We start from the raw sequence: 25,861 nt of genomic DNA on the forward strand, positions 1-25,861 counted from the left end.
ATTGATTAATGACAAAGTCAAGTTACCCTCAGCCTCAGCTAGTAATATGATAAGAATGTGATTTGGTTATTTTCAATTTTATAAAGTTTGACTGACTTTGCCTTTCTATAAAGGTGGTTGCTGACTATTTTGGAGTTTCCAATAGAATCAAATGGTATAAAGATATTGTATGGCATGGGAGACCAGACGGCAGTGCACCGCCTGACACTCCACCCTGCGGATTCTACAACGAGAATCCAGACTGCCAAGACGAAGGTACATTTTAGTTCATTGATTGGCAAACATTTGGTTGTAATTGTTCACGAACATACAGCCCTCTTGTTTCGTCAAAAGGGTTCCATGTCTACAATGTCCATGACCAGACTATTGTCGACAACATACTGCATGACGTCACCGACCATTTCGCTGTTTGACGTCATCGCCCATTAACGCCTGTTTGTAGAATGTGCATTAAGTCAATGTACAGATATTACTACTGGAACGTGCTACATCAAAAAACAGTTACCTTTCAAAATGGCGGACTTACAATGCGTGCCATGATTGTACTTCTGGAAACTCAAAACTCATTTCCTGTTAATTTTCAGGTTGATATACCTTATTGAGTAATGTTTAGTGACAAAACAAGATTGCTTTATTTAATCAATATCATCATCATTGTGGTTTCAAGAAGCCACAACAAGACATTTTGAGATATGGTTGGCATGTAACACTATTTTTGTTTGAGTAAATTTGTCCATAAACACCAAAACCCCCAAAGTTCACTCCTAATAGTCACCACATTAACTCAAAAGGGCTCATTGGCTCAACTCCGTGATCAATTCACAGTTGCCTCTTGATTTCAGCAAAACACAAGGATCTCAGAAGAGTTCTATGCTGTGGAAATTATAAATCTAAAACGCAAGAAAATTGTTCCTTCTTCATTATTTCCAACAGCTGATAACACCTTGGTGATGGTATCGTCTATCCTAGCTGCATGTGTAGTAATCGCCTCGGCATGTGCTATGCTTATTGTCTACAGGTAAATCCCATACTTTTCTATCAAATAATAATTATTGTAGGATTAGTGTTTGACGCGCGAGTCTCGTCATGCGTGCTACGACGGATCAGACAAGCGGCAAATGTTACTAGTAGTATAAGGAACTAAATTGCCTAGCCTGTAGTTTTGGAGTATGCAATAAATATAAAGAAATCAGAAGATACAACAATTAATTGTCGTTACTCTAAATGTTGTGAAATATTTAGTTTTCCATCCTCGAGCGAGATGTTATTGGTGTATCATCACGAAGAAATAAAGTTTGCTGTTGCAAACAACTCACCAACCAAATGACCGAGGTGTAACATCACGTTAAAGTAAAGTTAAACTTACTGCGTATGTCCATTGGGCAATATACAGATGCTATCTTGTCTTTTATGAATGCGTTGCTTGCATGACAGAGTAAGTTTGATATTAGATGTCGCTATTAGATATTGTCCAATGTCCAACACTGACACCCGAGGGCTTCTCAAAGCGCTTCCAACATTATTACCCCTGGTCACCTGAGGTAAGTAAGTTAGGACCAGTAACTCATCCTAACTTAAGACTAGTCCTATCTCTTAGCAGACATCTCTTACCTTTGTGAAATCCACCCCTGGGCCTTAAATCGTACCTTAAACAATCTTAGCCCCTGGGGAGTATACAGCCTGCGCAACACATAATGCGCTTCTCGGCGAAACTATCACAAAAACCGTCTCTGCCCTCACACGTACCCATTTAACCCCGAAGCAATTATAGTTAAGAGTCTTGCTTAGGGACACATTTATAGTGTCACGACCGGGATTCGAACCCACACTCTGCAACATTGATACTTGCTGTACAAACCTATGCGAATGTCCAATATCCAATATCAAACTAATTTCAATGTCCTGCTGTGCTTCGTCGCTTGTGCTTCTTGATTGACATTCCGGACTGTGGCCAAACTGACTGTGGTTTCTACCATGGCCGCTGTCAATTATTACAGAAGAATAATATGCCAGCTGGACACTAAACAAGCATTGTGCTTTCTGTGCAGGAAGATGAAATTGAATTCGGAGTTGATGAACATGTCTTGGAAAATCCGTTATGAAGATTTGATTTTCAATCATATTTCCAAATCGGTATCATCGTCGATTCGATCCTTGTCTATGGTATGTATTGGTAACTATGGAGTGATCGATAAACACAAATATTCAGACTGATATGAGTATGGCTCTATAGAGTTTGATAAGAGACATTCTTCAACTTGCCATAACTTCTCTCCGAGAAAGAAGACGAAATCTATTACACATCTTTGGGAAGAAAATTCTCAACTCATCCAATTTCTGTTATCAGCGCTCCCCTAACTAGGATCACTACAACATCTCAATATACACAAGCTTCCTTAATCGCTCCCTTTTGCAATACCGACCGATACAAACAACATTCCATAATACATTCTCTAATGAAACCCATGAATTTCAAAGTGGGGCCTGGTTGTGGTTAAAAACAGAACCATCTTGCTCGCTTCTCGTTTGTGTTTTTCTAGTCTCAAGTTGAATTTATTTTCATTTTGCTGTAAATTGCTAAAGCCCACTTAAAGGAACACGTTGCCTTGGATCGGACGAGTTGGTCAAAACAAAAGCGTTCGTAACAGTTTTTTATATAATGCATATGGTTGGAAAGATGATTTAAAAGTAGAATACAATGATCCACACAAGTTTGCCTCGAAATTGCGTGGTTTTCCTTCTATTGTGCGAACTAACACCGTCGGCCATTTATGGGAGTCAACATTTTGACCCCCATAAATGGCCGACGTGTTAGTCGACGAGGTAAAAGGAAAACCACGCAATTTCGAGGCATGTTTATGTGGATCATTGTATTCTACTTTTACAACATCTTTCTACCCATGTGCATTTTATAAAAAACGGTTACAAACGCTTTTCAAAAACCAACTCGACCGATCTAAGGCAACGTGTTCCTTTAATGTGTGTGCTTGTTGCATTTTTGTTATTTTTAACTTTGTAATATTTTAATGCAATTTGTATCTTTTGACTTTGAACATTAATCTTGGCCTTTGTTTTATCTCTTTCAATGTAATGTGTCGAAAATAAACCAAAAATAAAAAATATACCATAATACAAAACATGTCATGCTCTACCAAAGAAATATGAATTATTTAAATTGTTAAGTTGAAATGGGTTTGCTTTGATTATGAATGCGTCTTTATTATTGTGTTTTTTTTTTCCAGACCGGCTCTTTGTCCGATGTAAACAACCAACGACAGATATTTACCAAAGTAGCCCAGTATGAGGTAAGTGAAACTAGACTTGCTCGACACTATTGTGACATGTGTTTGTTTTTTTCCTTCTTTCATCATTATCTCACAACTTCGACGACCAATTGAGTTCGAATGTTAACAGGTTTGTTAACATGCATCTATGTTGAGATACACCAAGTGAGAAGACTGGTCTTTGACAATTACCAATAGGGTCCAGTTCCTTTACGATAGTCTGTTGGTTATGGTAGTGTTTGTTTGTTAATTGCGTCTGCTAATAATAACAATAATAGAAGAAAATTTATATAGCGCCTTATGCCAGGCCTCATGGCGCTTAACACGAAAAAAAACTTAATAATTTAAATATAGACTCGGCAATTTAAATACCACAAGAAAGATAAAAAGTTGTAATAAAATTCACAAAACCACCGGGAGCTTAACATATTGATTTAAAAAATGTATTACTTAGACTAAAACTAAATAAAAATAAAAAATAAAAATTCTAGAGGTAATAGTATTGGTGTCGTGGATCCACGTTATATTATGTTGTGTTGTTGAGTTTCTTGTCCCTTCCTCACAAAGTGTTTTGGACGCATTTTGGTCTTTTTGTTTCATGTTTTGTCAGGTTTTGGTTCTCCTTCGTTGAGTTTTCACCTTGTCTATTGTACATTCATATAGACCTATGTTGGGATACACCGAGGGAGAATACTAGTCTTTGACAATTACCAAATGTGTCGTGGGGTGGATTTCACAAAGAGTTAGGACAAGCCTTATCTCTAGTTAGGACGAGTTACTCGTCCTAACGTAGGACTATCCATGCAATTTGTATATCTCCTAGATCTTTAAACTCTGTGTGAAATCGACCCCCGTTTGTTTACGATATACAGTATGTTGGTATCGTGGTTATTGTTTTGATGTGTTTGTTGCGTCTGTTGGTGTCGTGGTTCGTTTGTTTGTTCGTTTGTTGTTGAGTTTCTTGTCCCTTCCTCACATAGGATTTTGGTCGAAGTTTGGTCGCACTTGGTCTCTTTGGTCTCATGCTTTGTCAGTGTTTTATTTTCTCTCCTTCATTGAGTTTTCACCTTGTATATACACTTTTTTATTATTATTTTTTTTTAACTCCCTATAGGGTCGAATGGTTGCTCTTAAACAGATGAATACAACCAAGATAGATCTAACTAGAAAAGTACTTCTGGAGTTCCGTAATGTAAGTAGTGTTGTATTGCTCGATATGCAGTAGCCTTTTGTCAAGGCGTGCATGGTCTTCCTTTTCCAGTCGTTGATTGTGGCTCTCCAAGCCACAAATGGCTTGACAAAAGGCTAGGTATGCAGTTGCTACAGACATTAAATTATTTTTTGAGTATTATCTTTTAAATGTACTGATAAGCATCAATCGATTCAATGGAAAGGAGAATCGGGAAAACTTTCTTCCAAGATTTCCTTTCAGACATCTTGTGCTCGTTCTTGTTGATATTGCCATTTTAAGATCCATTATTTCTACTCGATTTTCATCGACAGTTACGTCGTCTGGAGCATAGCAACCTCGTCCGATTCGTTGGTGCATGTATTGATGGAATTGATGCAAACAAACAAGTGATCATCACAGAGTATTGCCCTAAAGGAAGCCTACAGGTTAGAGAAATAAGATCATTTGTCAATGTGTTTAACATCAAAAATTTGATTGTTGGATGAAAGGATAGTTTTAACAAATAAGGACCTTTTTAGTTTTGAACTTTGGATTGTTCCATTGCACAATCACTGTAAACACCCTTTCTACAATATAGGGCAGTAGGAACATTCTATGTCTCTAATTCTTACTAATTGACTTTTTAACTTTTCAGGATATTCTTGAAAATGACGCCTTGAAGTTGGATTGGGATTTCAAAAGCTCCCTCCTGATTGACGTCATCAAGGTAACAACGATGGTTTAAATTGCCGTGTGTTGTAATCTCTAGTCGAGTTGGTCGAGTTGGTAGTAACAGGGTATGGTATGTGTAATCTGAAGTTGAGTTGGTCGAGAAGGTAGTAACGGAGTAGGGTTTGTGTAATGTCAAGTCGAGTTGGTTGAGCTGGTAGTAACGGGCTGGTGTTTAATGTAAAGTTGAGTTGGTCGAGTTGGTAGTCATTGTGTGTGTAATATAGGGCCGAGTTTACCGTAGCTCAATTGATAATAAATCAATGCCTAACTCGACACTCTGGTTGTTTCGATGCATGCAGGGATTGAGTTTTCTTCATCACAGTGAGCTTGGTGTTCATGGTAGAATGCGCTCATCTAACTGTGTAGTGGACACCCGTTTTGTTGTCAAACTGACCGACTTTGGACTTCATGCTTTCAGGGACTCTGCATCTGAAGACAGTGACGGTCAGACCAAGATGAAAAGTAAGAAATCTCTTTTTATAAGAAACTTTTGATAACGAAATCCCACAGAAATGGATCCGAACCCTCAACACCTCCCGCCTCCCGGAGCTGGGGCTTGGTAAATTCTGACTTATGAGTTGCACGTTTTACTCTTTCTACAGAGATGCTGTGTAAAGCGCCAGAACAACTAAGGAACCCGAACAAACCACTGACCAAAGAGGGCGACATTTATGCTGTTGGCATCATCATGCAGGAGGTGGTGATGAGGGGGTCGCCCTTTGAAATTGAACGCAAGAACGACCTAGATGTCAAAGGTTAGCACCCTGCATAATATTATATAGCCTTGATATTGGAGAACGGCAGTGTTGGAGTCAAGACCTCGAGACCGAGACCTCGGCCGAGACCTCCAACACTGGTGGTCGGTTGTACAAGTTGGACACCATCTTGAAAAAGGGCCAATTGGTTTTAAACTCACGGTGTACTTTATGTTCCTCCTCTGTGCAGTTATTTTGGAAAAGCTTGCTGCTAAGTTACCTCAGCCTTTCCGTCCTCACGTCCCAACTGATGACTGTAGTCCAGAGATGCATATCATTATGGGGCAGTGTTGGCATGAACTCCCAGAGGAACGGCCCTCTGTTGATGAGCTAATGTCCAGCTTGAAGAAAATCTGCAAGTAAGTAGTCAAGGTTTGTTGCATTTTTAAAAACTTCACAAAATTACAGCTTTCTCTGTAGAATTTGTACATTGTAGTTATGATGGGTAATTATTCAAACATCAGTATTTGTTCTTTGATATCGTGACCACGTTGATATTTCACATGACAGGAATGTATCTGGAGGTATAATGGACAACCTTTTGTCTCGAATGGAGTTCTACGCCAGTAACTTGGAAGGTCTTGTGGAGGAGAGAACCTCTGCCTTCTTGGAAGAGAAGAAGAGAGCCGAGACGCTCCTTTATGAAGTCTTGCCAAAGTACGTCTTTTTGCATCCAAAAGTTAATTTTTGTTTTATACAAAATAAATTTTAAAAAACCGCATGGAAATGTTCAGAGTTTTGTCTGAAACAGGTCATGCTATTTCTTTCCATCATCCATATCTGTGTTTGAACTTTCTTCCCAGGTCTGTTGCCGACCAACTGAAAGTAGGATCTGCAGTTCATCCAGAGACATACGACAACGTGACCATATTTTTCAGTGACATTGTCGGTTTCACTGCACTGTCTTCTAGCAGCACGCCTATGCAGGTACAAAACTAACCATTACGTTTGCGTATTATAGTCTGCATGAAGTATCCAATTTTGGAATCGCTGTTTTGTCTTTGCTTTACGTGCAATAAAAACCTATCAGATGTAATTTACTTTTACAAATGTGTATCATTTTCAAAAAGGTGGTGGCTCTGTTGAATGACCTATACACCTGTTTTGATGGAATCATTGGACACTTTGACGTTTACAAGGTAAGTATAGCTTACATCCATACGATTATAAAGTATGATTTAATGAATACATAAATAAAGAGGATCTAATACTGGGTCTTTTGTTTATCCTAGGTTGAAACTATTGGAGATGCTTACATGGTGGTATCAGGATTACCCATCCGCAATGGAAACAAACATGCTAAAGAAATAGCCAAGATGTCTCTAGCTTTACTGGAAGCTGTGGGGTCATTTAAGGTCAGGCATAGACCTGATCACAACTTGCTCCTGCGGGCTGGTGTACATTCAGGTAGGTTTCATTGAAAATAAAGATAACATTCAACTGTCGTAGGATATATCAGGTTTTGGAACTGAGATAACACCCAACTGTCGTAGGATATCAGGTTTTCAAGTACTTAGATGACATCCAACAGTCGTAGGATATCAGGTTTTCAAGTACTATAAAGATGACGTCCAACAGTCGTATGATATCAGGTTGAGGAACTAAGATTACATGCAACAGTCGTAGGATACCATTACACGGGTAACTGCAGAGTATGGTCGTTGTATCTAAACTCGCAACCAATACAATGAAATGAATGTGTGATGGGTTAAGTTTTCTCTGGTTGGTGAACTATTTTCAGGACCTTGTGTGGCTGGAGTGGTTGGTCTGAAGATGCCTCGATACTGTCTGTTTGGTGATACCGTAAACACAGCGTCCAGAATGGAATCCAATGGAGAAGGTAAGCATTAAAGGTGTCCGTTGGTTTTAAGGAAAAGGCCCGTATCACCTCAAAAACGGCAAAGGGATTTTTACAAATAGTTTTGGGTTTAAAAGAGACATTGACTGGAGCGGGACTTGAACCAACGACTTTGTTTAAAGTAACGGCGCTCTACCAACCGAGGTTCATAAGAGAAATTTTGAGTTCATAAGAACTAACAGTTTCCACCCTTTTTATTAATTGTTTGTGTAGCTCTCAAGATTCACATCAGCAGTTCAACCGATGAGATTCTGAAGGAATTCAATGAGTTTGAAATCCAATGTCGAGGAGAAATTGAAATGAAGGTAGGTTTGGATGTTGTGTTGAAGCTCACGTGAAGAGCACAGTTATTACAATGTAATAACTTATTACATTGTATTGTTAAAGGCAGTGGACACCATTGATATTTACTCAAAAAGATTATCAGCATAAAACCTCACTTGGTAACGAGTAATGGGGAGAGGTTGGTAGTATAAAACATGTGAGAAACGGCTCCCTCTTAAGTGGCGTAGTTTTCGAGAAAGAAGTAATTTTCCACAAATTTAATTTCGAGACCTCAAGTTTAGAATTTGAGGTCTCGAAATCAAGCATCTTAAAGCACACAACTTCGTGTTGTAAAAAGGGTGTTTTTTCTTTCATAGTTATCTCGCATGTCCGACGACCAATTGAGCTCACATTTTCACAGGTTTGCTTTTTTATGGATATGTTGAGATACACCAAGTGAGAAAACTGGTCTTTGACAATTACCAATAGTGTCCAGTGTCTTAAATGAAGAACGCTCACGATTTACAGTGAGCAACTTTGCTTCAGATATATCTTATCATTACATACTTCTTCAATCATTTACAGGGAAAAGGAAAGCAGACGACTTACTGGTTGCAAGGGGAGAAGTGATAAATGTCTGATGCAGAAAGACCGATGTGGAGGAAGTGTTGTCTACATGTTACTAATGACTTTGCACTTAATGTAATTATTATAAGTTAATTATAAATATTGATGACAGTTCCTTGCAGATTCGTCGCCGAGAGAAACTGAACGATAATTAGGAGTAAAAAATTACACGGTAGGAATATTTTAAAATTTGTCAATTTGCCAAAAAGTGATTGACAACTCAACTAACACCTTTTAGTCAATATGCCTTGTATTATCACTCGTTCAAGTTCTACTAACAGGCACTCTAAAGTTGAAACACTAATTGTTAACTAAGTTTAAAGACAGTGGACACTATTGGCAATTGTCAAAGACCAGTCTTCTCACTTGCTGTATCTCACCATATGCATAAAATAACAAACCTGTGAAAATTTCAGCTCAATCGGTCATCGAATTTGCGAGATAATAATGCAAGAAAAACACCCTTGTGACACAAAGTTGTGTGCTTTCTGATGCTTGATTTCGAGACCTTAAGTTCTAAATCTGAGGTCTTGAAATGAAATTCGTGAAAAATACAAGTTCTAAATCTGAGGTCTTGAAATCAAATTCGTGAAAAATAACTTCTTTCTTGAAAACTACATTACTTCAAAGGGAGCCGTTTCATACAATGTTTTATACTATCAACCTCTCCCCAATACTTGTTACCGAGTGAGTTTTTATGCTAGACATTATTTTGAGTAATTATCAATAGTGTCCACTTTAGTACGTTTAATAGGCCTTATAGTATTAACACACTAATTTTTTGGTGGCCGAATGGCGAGATTGTTCGCGTTATTACTCACATTATTAACAATATTAATCGAGTATTAATTAAAATGTACTAATATATAACTCATCACTTTACTCTGTATAATTAATAGCATGCGGCAATAGTTAAAAAAGATGTTGAAAGATGTTAACCCGTAGATAAAAAACGAATTTGAGGGAAATGACAGGGTCAACTATTCGGGATGTTTAGATCTTTCCTTATTGCCGTTATGATTATAATGTGATAAGAGTTATTGCTCATTAACTCGCCACTATAAGCGTTTTACGTACGTCATGTATTTATGCACAGCAACGTCAAGCACTGCCACTAATTAATAAATATATAACTTGTAAAAAAGTGCAATTTGTAAAGAAAGATTACGCACAAAGAACAGAGTGTATTTACTCGGGTATAGTGAAACTGTATTTTTAAGTAAACTCTAAAAACTAGTTGAATCCAACACTTGCAAGAGTTCGGTGAGTGACAACACTTTGAAATTGTTGAATCCACCATGTTTATGTTAAAATCCAGCACTTTCAAGAATTCAGTCAACAATTCAAGTGCCAGTTAGTTAAACGTTTAAAAAGTGGATCCAACAGTTCAAAAAAATTATTTTGAGAAATTTTGAATTAACCCTAATATTCTTAATCTTACCCTTTTGCATTGGATCAAAATTTTAAATGCTTAATTTAACAAACGTAACACTGGATCCAACACTATCAAAGTGTAGTCACTCACCGAGTAATTTTAAGTGTTGGATTCAACTCTTTAGTTTTAAGAGTGTACGATCTATTTTTGCATACAAGAATAATGTCATTTACGTCCGATCGATTACTTGTGTCTAGTCAACGATCAGACAGCTGAGTTGAACGCATTATGCAAAGCACTTACATATACTTAAAGGTTTCCTTGGTTATGTTTCAATATCACAAAAAACCTTTCTCAGGACAATATCTGAGTGAAGTTTCTCAAAAAAGGATCACGGAAATGTATCTCAGAAAATTATTACAACAAATATCTCTGAAAAGTCTCAAAAAAAAAAAAAAAAAAAAAACAAAAACAAAAAAAAAACTTAAAACAACAATCACAAAAAAATGTTTCATACGAAAGTATCTCAGATAAAAAGGAGCACACAAAAGTATTTTGAAAATAGCACAAAAAGTGTCATAGAAAAGTGTCATATAAAACCCCTATTCTATGTTATAAATCTATATATCTCACCAGTATGTCAATAATATTGTTATCACTTATGTTGATCTTGTTAATATTTATCGTCACTTCGCGTTCTCCCATTGCTGTCAAATTCACACTCCCTATCTTATATGATCCCCAACTTTGTAATCTTTATCACATCATTCACTTATAATCCCTTTCCAATCCTAACTACACCCCTATGCACCATCTTCGAATCTCGTTCTGCATTCCCAACTTCATTCTGCGTTCCCATATTCATACTTCATTGCAAGTCTCCAATCTTCACTCCAATCTTCATTCTTCATTCTTTACTCCCATTGTTATTCTTCATTCCTATAATTCCAATCTTCAATGTTGATTCCAGCCTTCGTTTTTATCCAATCCAACCATGCCTAATTTCTTTATTCGTCTTCACTCCCGTCATAATTTTTCACTCTTTATTCCAGTCTTCACTCTGCATTCCTATCTCCATATTCATTCCCTCCTTAGTTCTTATTCCACAGTCTGCATCCCTCATTCCCATCTCCATTCTTCATTCCTTTTCCATCCTTCATTCTTCATTACCATCTTCATTCTTTTTTCCATTGTTTTATTCTTAATTTCCATCTTCATTCACATCTTCATTCTTCATTCCTCTTTCCCATCTTCATTCTTCATTCTTCATTCTTTGTTCCATTCTTCATTCTTCCTTCCCATCTTATCTTCATTATTCATTCCCATCTTATCTTCATTCTTCATTCCTTTCTTTATTCTTCATTGCCATCTTCATTCTGCATTTTTTTGCCGAGTCTTCATTCCCATCTTCATTCTCCATTCCCATAAACTATATTCTTCTTTCTTTAGTACAGTCTTCATTCTTCATTCCCATCTTCACGATTCAGTTCCTTTATTCCCGTCTTTATTCTTCAACACTTTGTTTAATCTTCATTTCGGTCCTCAGTCTTTGTCTTAGTATCAACACAACATGCAGTAGTTTCATAATAATTTAATACTGGATTATAAACTAACCTTCTTGCGGCACATATGTACTTGAATTATTATCTGTACCTTTTTGACAAGGAGACGGTTGTGTTACCTATCAAATGCATTGTCGTGTAATGTATACAGGGGCCAGGGATGCACCACATTGGCAGGTATCAAAATGAAACTTTGCAGTGAAAGTGGTGCCAGATAAAAAGATCGAACAGGACTACCACATTTTTTTACAAAAAGAGTGACCATGATTATTCCAGTGCATTATTGAAAGCCAATATACTACACTAGACTTAACAGTAACGTTACGTGGTGTACCGTAAATTACCACATGAGTCAAATTGTACCCATAACAGCTGAAAAGTTGCTCATTTATTCATATACAAAATACCAATTTCCATTAAAACGTTAACTTAATATTTTTGTTTCATGCACTATTGTGCTCTTGTTAACTTATGATAAAGCATCAACCATTATGTATTGTACACCTATTGAAATAAACCACTCCTGTCACTTATAAATTAGTTTGACTGGTCATTCAACAAAATAAAATATGACGTCATTATGACGCAGTGAGATGTATATTTAAGAGAGTAAATCAAAACAGTGGGCACTAGGTGAGAAAGTTCGCGCAGTTTGTAAACCGGATACCCTGCAACTAGGTTTTTGGAAGATTGAAATCATCTCTAGCTTGCTTATCCGTATAAAGATTGAAACCATCTCTGGCACAATACTCCGTACTGATAACGAAATCATATGTCGGTTAATCCACAATCAGATTGAAATCTTCACTAGCTGCTAGTCCGTAAGAAGATTCAATCAACTCTAGCTTACTAATCCTTCAAGAAAATTGAAAATTATCTCTAAAAGAGATAGAGTGGTGCGTTAATCCCTACGGACAATAAAATCATCACTAATTTTCTAATCCATACGACGATTTAATCATCTCCTGCTTATTAATCCCTACAGATATTGAAATCATGTGTAGTTTGTTAACCCCTAATCAGATTGAAATCATCTCTAGTTTGTTTGTAATCCCGAATAAGCTTAAAATCATCACTTGCTTGCTTATCCATAAGCGGATTAAAATCATCACTAGCTTGCTAACCCATAAGCAGATTTAAATCATCTCTAGCTTACTAATTCCTAAGAGAGTTGAAATCATCTATAGTTTGTTAATCCCCGAAGAATATTGGAATCATCTCTAGTTGATTAATCCCTATCAAGATTCAAATCATTTCTAGCTTGATAATCCCTTAGGCGATTGGAATCATCTCTAGCTCGTTAATCCCTGTCAAGATTAAAATCATGTCTAGCTCATTTAATCCCTACGTGGATTCGTAGATAAACAATAACATGCTCGCTAGTCCCGAACCAGGCTCCAGGTCCGCGGTTTCAAGTCCTTTAATGAAACTGGCTGCCTCAATCTGTGCTTGGTCGTCACACTTGGACATTATGGCGTGGCAAAACGACGACCAATTGGTAATGACTGGGTCCAATGTATACCTGGCATCAATAGATGAGGCACCAGGAGCCGAAGATGGGTTGATCGCCCAGGTACATACGTCTCGAATGTTCAGTGCCCATTCCTAATACATAGAAAGAAATTAAGATTAAGATTGCGTAGTGAAGACAGAATAGTTCACCTCTGATCACAAATAAATCGTTATTTTCACCGTCGTAAAGCTGGTTTAGTTGTACTTTTCATAAAAAACAGGACATCGACAAATCCTCAGCCAACGGCTTATAACATCACGCGTTACTTTCGAAGAAGATGTATCTTAGGTTCTCGATACCTTCAAGATGTTATCATCCAAAGATGGATCATCTGTTGAAGTCGACATTGTTCGTACAGGATGTCGAAAATCCTAAATAGATTTTTTTTTTCTGGGATGTCGATTCTTTCCTTTTATGATGTAGACATCCTAATAAAAAATTAATCAAGAAAACATCATCTTACTTCAGCATGTCGTCATCCCGAGAGAAATTACCTTAAGATTGCTCTCATCTTATGATGTAACAATCTGCAGATGGCACTTCCAGAGCTCCGTACTATATTCTACAAAATATCCAGTTATCTTTTGGAATTTTAAGCACAAAACCATTGAAATATTATCATTATTTTCAGATAAATTTATTGGAATTACTCATTTACCTGGTCCATATACAGATGTGACACCGAAATGACTGGCAAGATTTGAATCCCAACAATACATCCATGACGCTGAGGAAACTGATTCGGTGAGCAATCCCAATTCAACGTGTAATAGAATATCCCATCCTCTTGCAGCTGACCTATGACCCCGTACTTCCTGATTAGTGGCGGGAAGAGATGTTGGTTGTCGTTGCGGACATGAAAGTAAGTCCTTGTCGCACGAATCTCGGTTGCTAATGTAAGTTGTCCGATTGCGCGTAGTGTTGGGTGGTTGAGAGCCTCGCCCAATGCAGCCAGGGCGTGGTAGCAATTGATTGCCTGTTGTACATTCAAACGAAAGAAAGTAAATCATGAAAACTGTAAATCGACGACACAAAATCGGTAATAGCGTTTTTTTGTTAGTATACATGATATTTTCCCCACTTTTGTCTGATTTCCAATTATTTTGACCTCGAGAAAAGTCATGAGAATTGGTAATCAGATAGCCGGAACGAAAGTCATGTACCCATGTAGGTCGATTCTTGTACTCGATAAAACGTTCCTACTTTTTTTCAAGGACTAAATCATGCCTGCTTAGTGATAAACCGTCAGATACCCACCTCACTGGATGACTCTTCTTGTCTGGAACCACCTCCAATTCCAGTTGCCCACGAGGAGCCTAGGTACCAGTCCTTCTGTCTTACAGTTGGGAAGAACTTGTCAGCTTTACTCGGGTTGCCGACGTCCCTGGCAAGAGCCATAATACGATCGTAGTTGTCTATGGGGCGAAAATTCTTAATAATTTATTGAATGTATCTTTTTAACAATTTTGGGGTTTGAAGGTTTTACATTGTATTTGGCTTGTTTCCCTGAAATCACTCAATTTAGCCTCCGTTTGCAATGTGACTTTCTATAAACCTTTAATGAATGGGAGACTTTGGAACGCTATTTATGTGGCAGCAGACCTACCAGGTAAGTCTGCTGCCACCAAGCGTCCCAAAAGTGTCCTATCGAATAATCTCAGAGCGAGCCTTTCTACATGACTTAAGGTTTATCAGTTTTAGACGCAACGGAAAGTTTCATCGATTTGAGGTGAAGGATCGAGCTTGTATCTCAATGAGACAAAAACAAATTTTCTTGGGGCATTGATTACTTGTGAAACGCCATATTTTATAACGTCATAGTCGTTTGGCAGAGTATGAACTTACCTGTCTGTTTTGCCCATTCTTGATGATAAGTGGCATAGTATGCAATAGCATAGAGCCAGTAGCCAAGATGGAAGTGGTGGTCAGCGTAAGACACGAATCCAAAGTTTGTCCACGGAAACACCTCTTGATTTGGCTCTGCACTTCGGATGAACATTCCTCCCCAAACTGTGTCATACCTATGGGTAAAAATACTCTAACTTTTTAGAGGGTTACTTGGAAAATTTCACTGAGTGTCTGTTAAGTGAAATATGTTTGCTCAAACTGGTCAGGTCGACCTTTGAAGGGACGACCTTGACAGAAGATTGATCTGCCAAGGGGCGAGTTTGTAAGGATAGCTGATTCATTGGTCGAGCTTGTATCTCCAGAAGTATGTCAGGGGGGCCTTGTCGGTTGGACTCTGTATATGGGACAACTTTGCTAGGGGACTACACCGTTAAGGGCCGAGCTTGTCGACTTCGAAAGGGAGAAAATACCGGCATTTGCTGTTGTTTTTTACCTAAAAGAGTTTGTCTCTGTCAGTCCTTCGACCACACCTAGCCACAAGTCCAAGCATGTCTTAATATCCTCGTCCAGTTTGATGTAATGATCAGTACCCAATGCTCTTGAGATGCTTGCTAGCCTGGTCACCATACCGATGGATTTACCCGCCCAGTAACTCTGAGGTTGGCTGTTGTCGCTACAGTCTTTCACCAATGTTTGGAAGGCGGAGTCTTTGTCCATGGCATCTCCTATTTCCTGTATTCAATGGTTTCAATAAAATAATGTTTTACATCTAACACCGTCTAAATGACGACCTGCATTGTTTGTTGATGTTGTTTTCGTCGTCGTCGTCGGCTGTTGGCACAAGACACATTTGGTAAATTGTCTTAGACCAGTTTTCTCACATGGTGTATCCAAACATGCATAAAATATCAAATCTGTGAAAATTTGGGCTAAACTGGTCATCGAAGTTGCAAGAGAATAATGAAAGAAAAAAAACACCCTTGTTGCATTACTTTGTGTGATTTCAGTCGAAAATAAAAGGCTTCAGCTGAAGAAGTATGTTATTGTTTATGTGAGAAATTATCTCTTTCGCAAAAATATAAATTACTCCAGAGGGAGCCGTTTCTCACAATGTTTTATAATATTAACAGCTCTCCCCTGCTCCAAGTAGGTTTCTATGTTCTCAATTATTTTTGAGTTATATTACAAATGGTGTCCATGCCTTGAAGAGCTCAATGGGCCTTGTTTTAATCTCTCTTGCTTGTTTTGTTTCAATCCCCGTTTTATCAGACTCTGTATTAATAACTCATCTGTTATGGATTGTGTAAAAGTACGGTTTTTGTCAATTTACGATAATGACAAATGTATTATGTTTCATAACAGATTGTGAGTTCTTGCAAGGATGGTATTGATGCTATATACAATCTTACAGATGCTACATTAATATTTATATAACCTGTAGTTTATCTGGGTCTTGTTTGATCCTCTCGATTGCCTTCGGATCTGGTTCCATGGAAGCTCTTGGAAGGTCTTCCTCCATCACTGTATAGTCTCCTGTATAACCTTTGAACCCAAACGGTGTATCCACGAGGCCCTCTTGCGGCAAGAGTGGCTCCTGTACAGTCGAGAAACATAAAGGCACCAAATCTATCAAATCGAGTCCCGGACACGTGTGAGCTTTACTTTAATTGCTTCTCTCCACCCAGGGATATAAATGGGTACTAGTGAGGATAGAGGTTAATATTGTGTATCAAAATGCCTTCTAGGCGCACGGCAGCTATTAGGGAAACTGAGAAGGGATTGTTCTTTTGGTTGGGCAGGCCCACTGACCAGGGGTCGATCTCACAAGGAGTTAGGTCTAGTCCTAACTTAGGACTAGTCCTAGGAGATATACAAATTGCATTGATAGTCCGAAGTTAGGACGAGTAATGGTCCTAACTCGAGATAAGACTAGTCCTAACTCTTTGTGAAATCCACCCCAGGGCACTAATGAAAGCGCATTACGGTTATGATAAAATGCGCTTTTAGAATTAGTTATTATAATTATCAAATTCAGCTACAGCGTTTTTGCGTGTTTGACGTATAGTGACATTATTCTACTGTATTGAACGTTACCTGATGTGGCAGTACAACAGTCAGAATGGTCTCGTCTGGATTGTTACCGTAAAAGTCTTTGCCTTGTTTGTTCCAGTCGAAGCTGATGTATCCCTTGTCCTCCTCTACACAGAATCTAGTCTTTGGCTTCGAGGAGTACACCCCTGCATACCTCTTTAGGTTATTGACTTGGCTGAAATCTCCCCTTGAACCAGAGCCTGTGAAACAATTTGAAATTATTGTCAGTTTCAGTAACAGTTTCGCACCATCTCTAATATAATATAATAATATCGAAGTCTTATATAGCGCACGTATCTACCAAACAAGGTACTCAAGGCGCTAAATATATACAAACTTTCAGAAAGATAGGTTATTGCAGTGATGAGTTTTGAGACCCAATTATTTAGCACCTTAATTTTAAGGGTTTACAAGGTGCTACGGCGCATACAGCAGCCACAGCCAGGAACACCGGGGCGAACCCCTTCTCTTTTCGAAAAGTGCACTGGGTTCTTTTACATGCGTTACACAACACATGGGACCAACTGCTTTACGTCCCATCCGAAGGACGAAGCAATGGTTAAGTGTCTTGCTTAAGGACACAAGTGGCACGGCTGGGGATTCGAACCCACACTCTGCTGATCAGAAACACCAGAGTTTGAATTCGGTGCTCTAAACCGCTCTGCCACGACACTTCCATAGAGCATGATTCTCATGCATTTTTCTGCTGCTGCTCCAAATGTATATAGAACTATTTACCATCACATCTTCGCCATGCAACTGCACTTGAAACTACTGTCAACAAAACTACTTCAGACTCATTTATATATACGTGACTGTTTTATCTGACTACCCATTGGAACATCTTGAGTTTGGACTTTTTGGTTGTTGCATCTTCTCTAGGCGCTTTGTTAACTTTGGGAAAAGATGCCTGATATAAATGCTGATATGTGTGATATTTGAATTGTGCATGGTGTACATTATAAGAATTAACTATAAATAACTATAGTAAACTTGCTGCTGGTGCAAATCTCTTTTGTGTGAGTTTTAGCTCTGCAAAAAGCCGATTTGGTCTCGGCGTTTCGAACAGTGTACTCAGCTCGTCTTCGGGGAAAAAACAGTTAGTTTCAACTAACAACAACAGTAACAAGTTTAGTTTCAAGATCAATTTTAAATTTCAGAACCAATTAGTTTTACCTGCATAAACGAGTTGCATCACGCCTGTAAATTTGTCTTTCCCTTCATCAACTGGAGAAAACATTCCTTGAGAACGGTCCTCGGGAATCACTAAGTTCATTTCCTCGGAAAAGAAGGCGGCAAATTTCCTCGTAGAACTTGGGTTAGGATTGGTATCGAGCGGCTCGGAAAGTTCAAAGACGAAATGTTTGGACTTGATTTCAACCTTTGACCCAATCATTTGCACAGGTTGACCATCACATCGAACCTGACATAAAAAAACAGAGAAAAATACACACAAAACGTACTCAGTGGTGGGTATGTGTCTTATTGATAGTTGTAACCTTTAATGGGAGACTTCTGGGGCGCTTGGTGGCAGCAGACTTACCAGGTAAAATCCATTGTTCTGGTTAATAATGTGCGCATGCTCAGAACTACGTAAACAATGGAAATTTACCTGGTAAGTTTGCTGCCACCTAGCATTCCAAAGTCTCCCATTGTCAAAAAAATATAATTAAGCACAATGAAAACTGACTGAGTAAATTTTAATAATTTGGGATTGAACAAAGAACAAAATTACTAGAGTGGGACTCGAGCCAACGACTTCAAGAAACGTGCCGGCGCCCTACCAACTGAGCTATCTAGCCCTATGTTGGTTTCCCTATTTTGTCAATATCTTTATTCTGGGTGCCAGTCAGAAGCCATGCAACCGTCAACTGCCGTGTAGCCAGGGATTACATCAAAGTTTTTAATTAAAAAAAGCAGAGAACATTTGTAATTGTTTTTTTTACGGTGCTCCAACCGCATCAATCCCCACCTTTTTAGGTTGTCTCCTCCAATTAAATGGCACCGCCTCTGTGACGTATTGTCCAATCACGTTGACAGAATAGCTGACGTCATCATACGTCACCTCAGTTGATATTTTTACTGATAGTCCGTCTGTTGACAATGAGCATGTATGTGGTGTACATGACGTCCAGGGTAGTTTGCTATGCCATTGACTCGATTGACCAACGATGTACTGGATCTGGAAAGACAAGAAAACATGGAGGATCTTAGCTGTTGTCAACAATCAACTCTTTTGTGACGGGTGACCAGGTTGCTGTAGTGGTGTCTTGCCTCAGCTTCCATCTCTGGGACCCCAGTTCGAATCCTACCGGGGATCTATGTGGTTTAGGTTTCCAGTACCTACTTGACTGAAATAATACACACGGGAATTACCTCCCACATCTGAAACTGAATTTGTTCATTGTCTTCTCTCTTCTCGTTTGGCTCTAATAGGGGCGTTGAGAATATATATCCAGGATCCAGGGTGTTTAATTGTTTGTTTGGTGATTGAACAACACTTGTTTTATCGATCAACTCAAATTTTGGATTTGTGTTAATTATTTCCACTGTTCAGGAAGCTTGTCTTCAATGTATTAGCTAAAAACAAATCTGATTGTTATTCATGACTATTTTGTTCCCTATTCTTGAGAATTCCTACCTCTTCCAGTCCTCGTATAGATTGGCTGACCTCAGCAGTGATTTCCACCCATCTGGACTCGTTGCACACTGCGTTGACATCGGCACTGCCGTAAAACCATGGCGGCTGACGAGTGCCATACTCCTCCGTCATTTCCGTCGAATTAACGGCACACTGAACCCGTCCTGGCGCGGTGACCCAGTACTTTACGTAGTCGTGTTGCGGAAGCGGGAATAAGCCGATTATATTAACAGCATAAAGCATCATTCCACGAGCCTTCTGTGACGTTATGTTGACGGTGTAGCCATCATGAGAGAGATTGCACGTTGTACTGGTGCATGTTTTCATTTCACGATCTGTTTGCCAACTAAACACCCCAAAAAAAAGAGAATTGTAGAAATTGTATGAAGTGTTTGGTCTCAGGAAGATCTTCGGAATACTAAGTAGTTAGACAGTGTTTCCTAGAAAGAGAAGGTAATGAATACAGTAAGATGAATTTATAAAATGGTGAAATTTAAAAAAGGACTTTCGTTTTCTAAATCTGATTTTGACAAGTTTGAATTTTTGCGTTTGTTATTCGTTAGCCTACTCTCTGAAAGTTTTAGACTACAGTTCGTCTTATTGATTGCAACTAGTGACATGTGCATATGATTTTGTCCCTAGTTTCAAAAGATTAGAGGGAATTTCTTGTTTTAATTGTGAGTTATTGAAAGGGAATTTCGTGCTAAAATATGTAGAGTATTACCTGTGTTCCTCAGTAGCTGCCCATTGTACATCAGTGACATGAGAGATAGGTTTTGTTAGATGAATGATAAGGTTTAACTCCTCAGTGATGTTGTTACACGAGGCATGGATGTAAGCAGATCCCCTATCAGCAGCTTACAGGGAAAATAGAACAATAATTGAGTGATTATAATATAGGATCCTTCCTCTAACGTTAACTAACCACCTTAAAGGCCCGGTCACACAGGCCCCGATAACGAGAACGAAAACGAGAACGATACAAATGCACGCCCTCGATTGGTTGAAATGCTCCACGCAGAATACGCCCACGCTCATTCAACCAATCGAGGGCGTGCATTTGTATCGTTATCGTTTTCGTTCTCGTTATCGGGGCCTGTGTGACCGTGCCTTTATAACTGTTGGCGTCTGATAATGGTGGTATACCTGATGTCATACAACCAATACCATCTATGGTAACTCAACACCTAAACAGTTTGACCATTTTTTATGGTATGCCAGATCCCTTGTACAACAAAATAAGCATATAGTCCTCGGTCCAACACCGTACAGTGTTAAACTCGACACCCAAACTGTTGGACTCTGACTAAGGTGATATACCTGATCCCATGTAAAGCACACCTAGTTCTTAGTATATTTCTCAGTCCAGTCATGGTCCAACCCCAAAACACAACACCCAAATAGGACTGAGATTACAGTGGTATTAATTAGTATGCCTGGTCCAATTTAAAGCATATTTAGAGTTAAGTGTAGGTTGGGGATGGACTTGACGTATGTGCGGCACCTAAATGTAACCCGAGCCCTAAATGTAGCCCGGACCTCAATGTAGCCCCAAACATGCCCTAAATGTTGCCCGGACCCAAATGTAGCCCAAACCTGTACCTAAATATAGCCCGGACCTCAATGTAGTCCGAGCCCTAAATGTAGCCTGACCTAAATGTAGCCCCAAACATGTACCTAAATGTAGCCCGGACCTCAATGTAGTCCGAGCCCTAAATGTAGCCTGACCTAAATGTAGCCCCAAACATGTACCTAAATGTTAGGGCTTGGCTACATTTAGGTGCCGCACAGACGTATGTGATATTTTCACATGTAATAAGCGTGATTTACAAATGGGTACCAGTCTAGTTTCCCTTCTAGCCTTGGTTTGGTTCCAATATAGGTAAGAAAAAACAACAACATCGATTTGAATATTTTCATACTTGATCGCTCTTCTGGGCATTCATAATCAGCATCTTCTCCATTGACAGCTACCAGACAGTACGGGTACACCACCGGGTTAGCACCAGTGAAGATATGAGTCAACATTGCAGCACCTCTGACTATGGGTAACTCCATAGTACCACCACTGGGGTCCGTGTACATGAAGTCTGCATACATCTCACCAAAGTCTGTAAGGGTCGGTTCTCCAGAGTCGGCTATCCCGACACGTATACCAGACAAACCTGTGAAATCATTTGAATAGTTTGTTAAAGGAACTGTGTGGGTCGATTTCACAAAGTGTTAGGACTAGTCCTAACTTAGGACTAGTCCTGAGAGATATACAAATTGCATGGATAGTCCTAAGTTAGGACGAGTAACTGGTCCTAACTCGAGATAAGACTACTCCTAACTCTTTGTGAAATCCACCCCTGGTCATTAGTGAAAGTAACTGTAAGCATGAAAACTTACTTGGTAACGAGCAATGGAGAGCTGTACATATTACAACAAAAGTATGAGAAACGATTTCCTCTGAAGTAACGTATTTTTTGAGAAAGAGTTTCTTTCTCACTCAAATAATAGAAGACGCCTTTTGATTTGCATCCGGAAGCACACAAAGTAATGCAACTAGGGTGGTTTTTCGTTCATGATTTTCTTCCAACTTCAAAATTCAATTGAGCCCAAATTTTGCACAGGTTTACCAGGTTTACCAAGTGAGAAAACTGTGAGAGTAGCATTAACAACACATGTACTGAAATCCAGAATCTTATCTTACCGGTAAATTCGGCAAAGGGTGCTCCATCTGGTCCAGAGACCATCTGCTTCATCCCTACACCAACGGACTCCATTTTCTCCCAAGGTGCATCGGTCATCCCCGGTGTCAGCTGATAAAATGGGTCTTGTCTACTAGTCTGGTTCCATCCATGCAGAGTGTACGCATCATACGTGATTCCCTTATCGGACATTATTGCTGAGTGAGGGAACTGCCTGATTGGTGTGAGGGGTCCGTGGTTGATCTGGTTACAGGCAAAGTGACCGGTGGGTAACGCACCAGCGTCCCGTAAGGTCCCGGTGCGCTGTGGTGGTGCGACTTGATTCAGTAAGGTGGACTCGTTGAAGTAAAGTCTAGGGTCCACTGTATCTAGTGGGGTGTCTTGAAGTTGCAGGCAGGTTGCTGAAAGTCCTCCTCTCTCTTAGGGTAAACCAAACAAAATTATTACAATGTTTCTTTCATTCGTATCTATCTCGAATGGATTATGGCAGTGTTGTAACCAAGTCAGGTCAAGCCGCAAGTCAGTGAAATTTGCCTGGAAACGCCTATAAGCAAATGCTCCAAATGAAGACGTTTAGGCATTGCACACCGAAGGAGTACGCATGAAACGCCTAGAAGTAAATGCTCCAAATGTGACATAGTTTTCGAGAACGAAGTAATTTTCCACGAATTTGATTTCGAGACCTCAAGTTTAGAATTGGAGGTCTCGAAATCAACCATCTAAACGCACACAACTTCGTGTGACAAGGGTGTTTTTTCTTTCATTAATATCTCGCAACTTTGATGACCAATTGAGCTCAAATTTTCACAGGTTTGTTATTCTATGCATATGTTGAGATACACCAAGTGAGAAGACTTGTCTTTGACAATGTGTCCCGTGTCTGCAATTGATGAAAAAATGTGAAAATACTGTGTTAATTTTAAATGCGGACAGTGTGTGTTTTAAAACATCATTTCATAGAAAGATTTTTTTTAAGTGGACCGGGCTGGAGAATATTTACACCCTGCGTAAATTGTTGTTGTCAGATTGGCGAAATAAATATACTCCTTCTGTTGCCCCCCCCCCTTTTTTTTTAAACTAAAGACAACAGATTACTTACCTGCATTTGGTGGTTTGGTCGTGACCTCGGTCTGTGGACCATCATTGGTGATTCCTAAATACATAATAACCGAGACTGTCGCTAGAACGAGTGCCGTAGCCCCCGCGCATAAAATCCACTTGCAACGTATCTCTCGCTTCGATGCCTGATGTGGCTCGGCTTTACCTCTCACCACCACGCCATCTCCATCTTCCTGTCTTGGAGCTTCCGTAGTTGGTTGATGATCGCATCCCATCTCCACCTCTTTAGAAGTAGTCATGGTGTGGGATTTGGTATTCTCAAGTCACCCTGAAACCAAAACACAAAACATGGCAAATTGTTTTGAAGTGATACCCGCCTTTTAGTTGTGGCTTTGTTGAAGTCGAGTTGCCTAATAGTCAAATACTTGTTGTTGAACAAAATTAGTGATTAAAAGAAAACATTTTTTTCCGTTCAGACGTCTTGAACTGAGCCAAGTGAAACAGGCTCTGGCACTGAGTCAATGTATTTTCCATTCATTTGTTTTTCAACAAATTTCAATTATGTTCAACATTAGATGGAATATTTGTAAACAGACAATGTTTTTATATCGAGTTGTACTTTAGTCAGAGAGAGCCAGCGTTATGTTTGCATCGTGGTCATAGTGACATGACAGAATGCAAACTGGAGTCCTTATGTCAGGATAACGTTTCATGAACAAGTTTATAATCCAATGTAAACACAAATGTGGCCATTAAGTCCATTATCCAATAGCAATGGATGTCTGTGTCATAAAACGTTGTGTTTAAATGAGGCAAACTTAACAGATAACACTTTATATGATATTGATAACGAGGACAAGCCATCTCTAATCTACACCGTAACCCCCCCCCCCCCCCCCCATTTTTAGATCTTGTCCTGATGTAAAGTCTATAATCGTTTCGTGGACGAACCATCGCGATGGATGCATCGTCTGTTACATACAGGGCCCAATTTCATAAAACTGCTTAAACACAAAATATAGCTAAGCGCAACAAAATTGTGCTTACAAGAATAAGGTAACCGGCCATATACCATGTCACGTGTGACTAGTATCCTGCTCATTCCTTGCTTAGCAGAATTTTTTGCTAAAGCAGCTCTACCGGTGCTTAACTGTAGTAACAAGCACAATGCCCCTTTGTTGACAACTGCTCATAATGAACTTAATCGCTTTGTTTTTAGAAAACAAAAGGTAAACATGGGTTGACAGTTGTCTCCCTACCAAGAGGTCGCAACATTTGACATAATTTTATCTGAAAGTACACTTTGTTGGCTGTTGTGTGTGACCCCTGGTTCCTCCTTGGGTACTTTTCACCTTTCACACGAGAGCAATTTAGCAAGGATCCCTTGCTAAATTGTAGCAGAGTTGTAACATTTTTACAAAATGTACCACGTGCGAAAGGCAAACAATTTTGTATACTGTCCATGTTCGCTTGAAAAAAACCTTGTCAAACATAGCTACATTTTACAACCATGCTAAAATTAAGCAAGGGACCCCAGTTAAATTGCTGCCGTGTGAATAGCACTTGTGTGGAATCAGTGACAGATGACCTGTATCTGAGTTCAATGTAAGTGACCCACATTGATCCAAAACTATTCAGAGTGTTACGTTGAACATGTAAAACAGAAGGGAAAAAAAACATGGATGACTGAACGCATAAACAGCAAAAAAACGCTGACACAACGATGGTGGAAAAAGTAACTCCTTATTTGATTGTCTACGAACGTGCTTGAATCACTTTATTACCGATAGTGAGTGTGCGTACGAGGCCATAATACAGTAAGAGTATGAATGCAACCTGCTGAGGGCAAAATGTGACCAGAAGTCAGAACGACTCACCTCATGCTGATTTAGCAATTTTCTTTCAATGCCAATATATAGACTGAAAATGCATAGCCGTGGGTTCAGTAAAGGCTGATTGCTGTTGAAGACAGCGCAAGCGACTAGGAGTGGAGTGTCCTGACTTTCTCGTACACTGAAAGATGTCTCAGTCACTGCGTCAATAGCAGGTTCTTACTCTGTTAATAGTGGTGTCATGGTCTCTTGTAGTAGTTCCAAGCCGATTCTGCTAGAATAACAGTAAAACCGACTTGAAGATCTTACAAAGCGCAGCATAAATTTCACATACTAGCCCATGTCTTGTTGGCCCTTAATTCGTACAGTCGTTCAGCAGGGTCATCGGAAACCGTCCCTTCCCTAACTTATTTTTAGACTGTAGAATCCTTTGCTTTATTTTTACAGTTGTTGTCTCGACTCCATGCAGTGCAATCGATGGCTCCATGGAAAGTACATATACTTAAAGTTCAACATGACAAGTGGTTCAACTGAATATACCCGTAAATTTGTTTCG

The 25,861-nt window shown here is 39.2% G+C and overlaps 2 protein-coding genes across 4 annotated transcripts in view; one reads left to right on the forward strand and one right to left on the reverse strand.

Annotated features, from left to right (window-relative positions):
* Positions 1 to 8,725, forward strand: part of LOC139937392 (atrial natriuretic peptide receptor 1-like) — a 44,559-nt gene extending 35,834 nt beyond the window's left edge. The window contains exons 7-23 of the mRNA XM_071932515.1: positions 114 to 255; positions 934 to 1,018; positions 2,049 to 2,163; positions 3,243 to 3,305; positions 4,399 to 4,476; positions 4,788 to 4,901; positions 5,111 to 5,182; positions 5,487 to 5,649; positions 5,790 to 5,942; positions 6,133 to 6,301; positions 6,453 to 6,599; positions 6,746 to 6,869; positions 7,013 to 7,081; positions 7,175 to 7,349; positions 7,684 to 7,782; positions 8,014 to 8,105; positions 8,650 to 8,725. Of these exons, the coding sequence (XP_071788616.1) occupies positions 114 to 255; positions 934 to 1,018; positions 2,049 to 2,163; positions 3,243 to 3,305; positions 4,399 to 4,476; positions 4,788 to 4,901; positions 5,111 to 5,182; positions 5,487 to 5,649; positions 5,790 to 5,942; positions 6,133 to 6,301; positions 6,453 to 6,599; positions 6,746 to 6,869; positions 7,013 to 7,081; positions 7,175 to 7,349; positions 7,684 to 7,782; positions 8,014 to 8,105; positions 8,650 to 8,694 (1,905 nt within the window). The 3' untranslated portion in view covers positions 8,695 to 8,725. The remainder of the gene's footprint in view (positions 1 to 113; positions 256 to 933; positions 1,019 to 2,048; positions 2,164 to 3,242; positions 3,306 to 4,398; positions 4,477 to 4,787; positions 4,902 to 5,110; positions 5,183 to 5,486; positions 5,650 to 5,789; positions 5,943 to 6,132; positions 6,302 to 6,452; positions 6,600 to 6,745; positions 6,870 to 7,012; positions 7,082 to 7,174; positions 7,350 to 7,683; positions 7,783 to 8,013; positions 8,106 to 8,649) is intronic.
* Positions 8,726 to 11,290: 2,565 nt separating this feature from the next.
* LOC139937766 (uncharacterized) lies at positions 11,291 to 25,489 on the reverse strand. 3 transcript variants are annotated; one of them, XM_071933066.1, is made up of 15 exons: positions 25,351 to 25,489; positions 23,514 to 23,801; positions 22,417 to 22,833; positions 21,644 to 21,886; positions 20,446 to 20,578; positions 19,722 to 20,067; positions 19,053 to 19,262; positions 18,257 to 18,503; positions 17,084 to 17,280; positions 16,425 to 16,583; positions 15,483 to 15,721; positions 14,987 to 15,162; positions 14,399 to 14,556; positions 13,800 to 14,117; positions 11,291 to 13,233 (listed from the first exon to the last, which is right to left on the reverse strand). In XM_071933066.1, exons 2-15 carry the CDS (start codon positions 23,770 to 23,772, stop codon positions 12,973 to 12,975), a joined length of 3,363 nt encoding a protein of 1,120 aa, XP_071789167.1. In that variant the 5' UTR covers positions 23,773 to 23,801; positions 25,351 to 25,489; the 3' UTR covers positions 11,291 to 12,972. The 3 variants fall into 3 exon arrangements, with proteins under 3 accessions (XP_071789167.1, XP_071789170.1, XP_071789168.1); XM_071933069.1 differs by lacking the exon at positions 25,351 to 25,489 and adding an exon at positions 24,093 to 24,130; XM_071933067.1 differs by lacking the exon at positions 25,351 to 25,489 and having other exon boundaries at positions 23,514 to 24,043.
* Between the last annotated feature and the right edge of the window lie 372 nt (positions 25,490 to 25,861).

The sequence above is a fragment of the Asterias amurensis genome, chromosome 5 (assembly GCF_032118995.1).
Source record: "Asterias amurensis chromosome 5, ASM3211899v1".
NCBI lineage: Eukaryota > Metazoa > Echinodermata > Asteroidea > Forcipulatida > Asteriidae > Asterias > Asterias amurensis.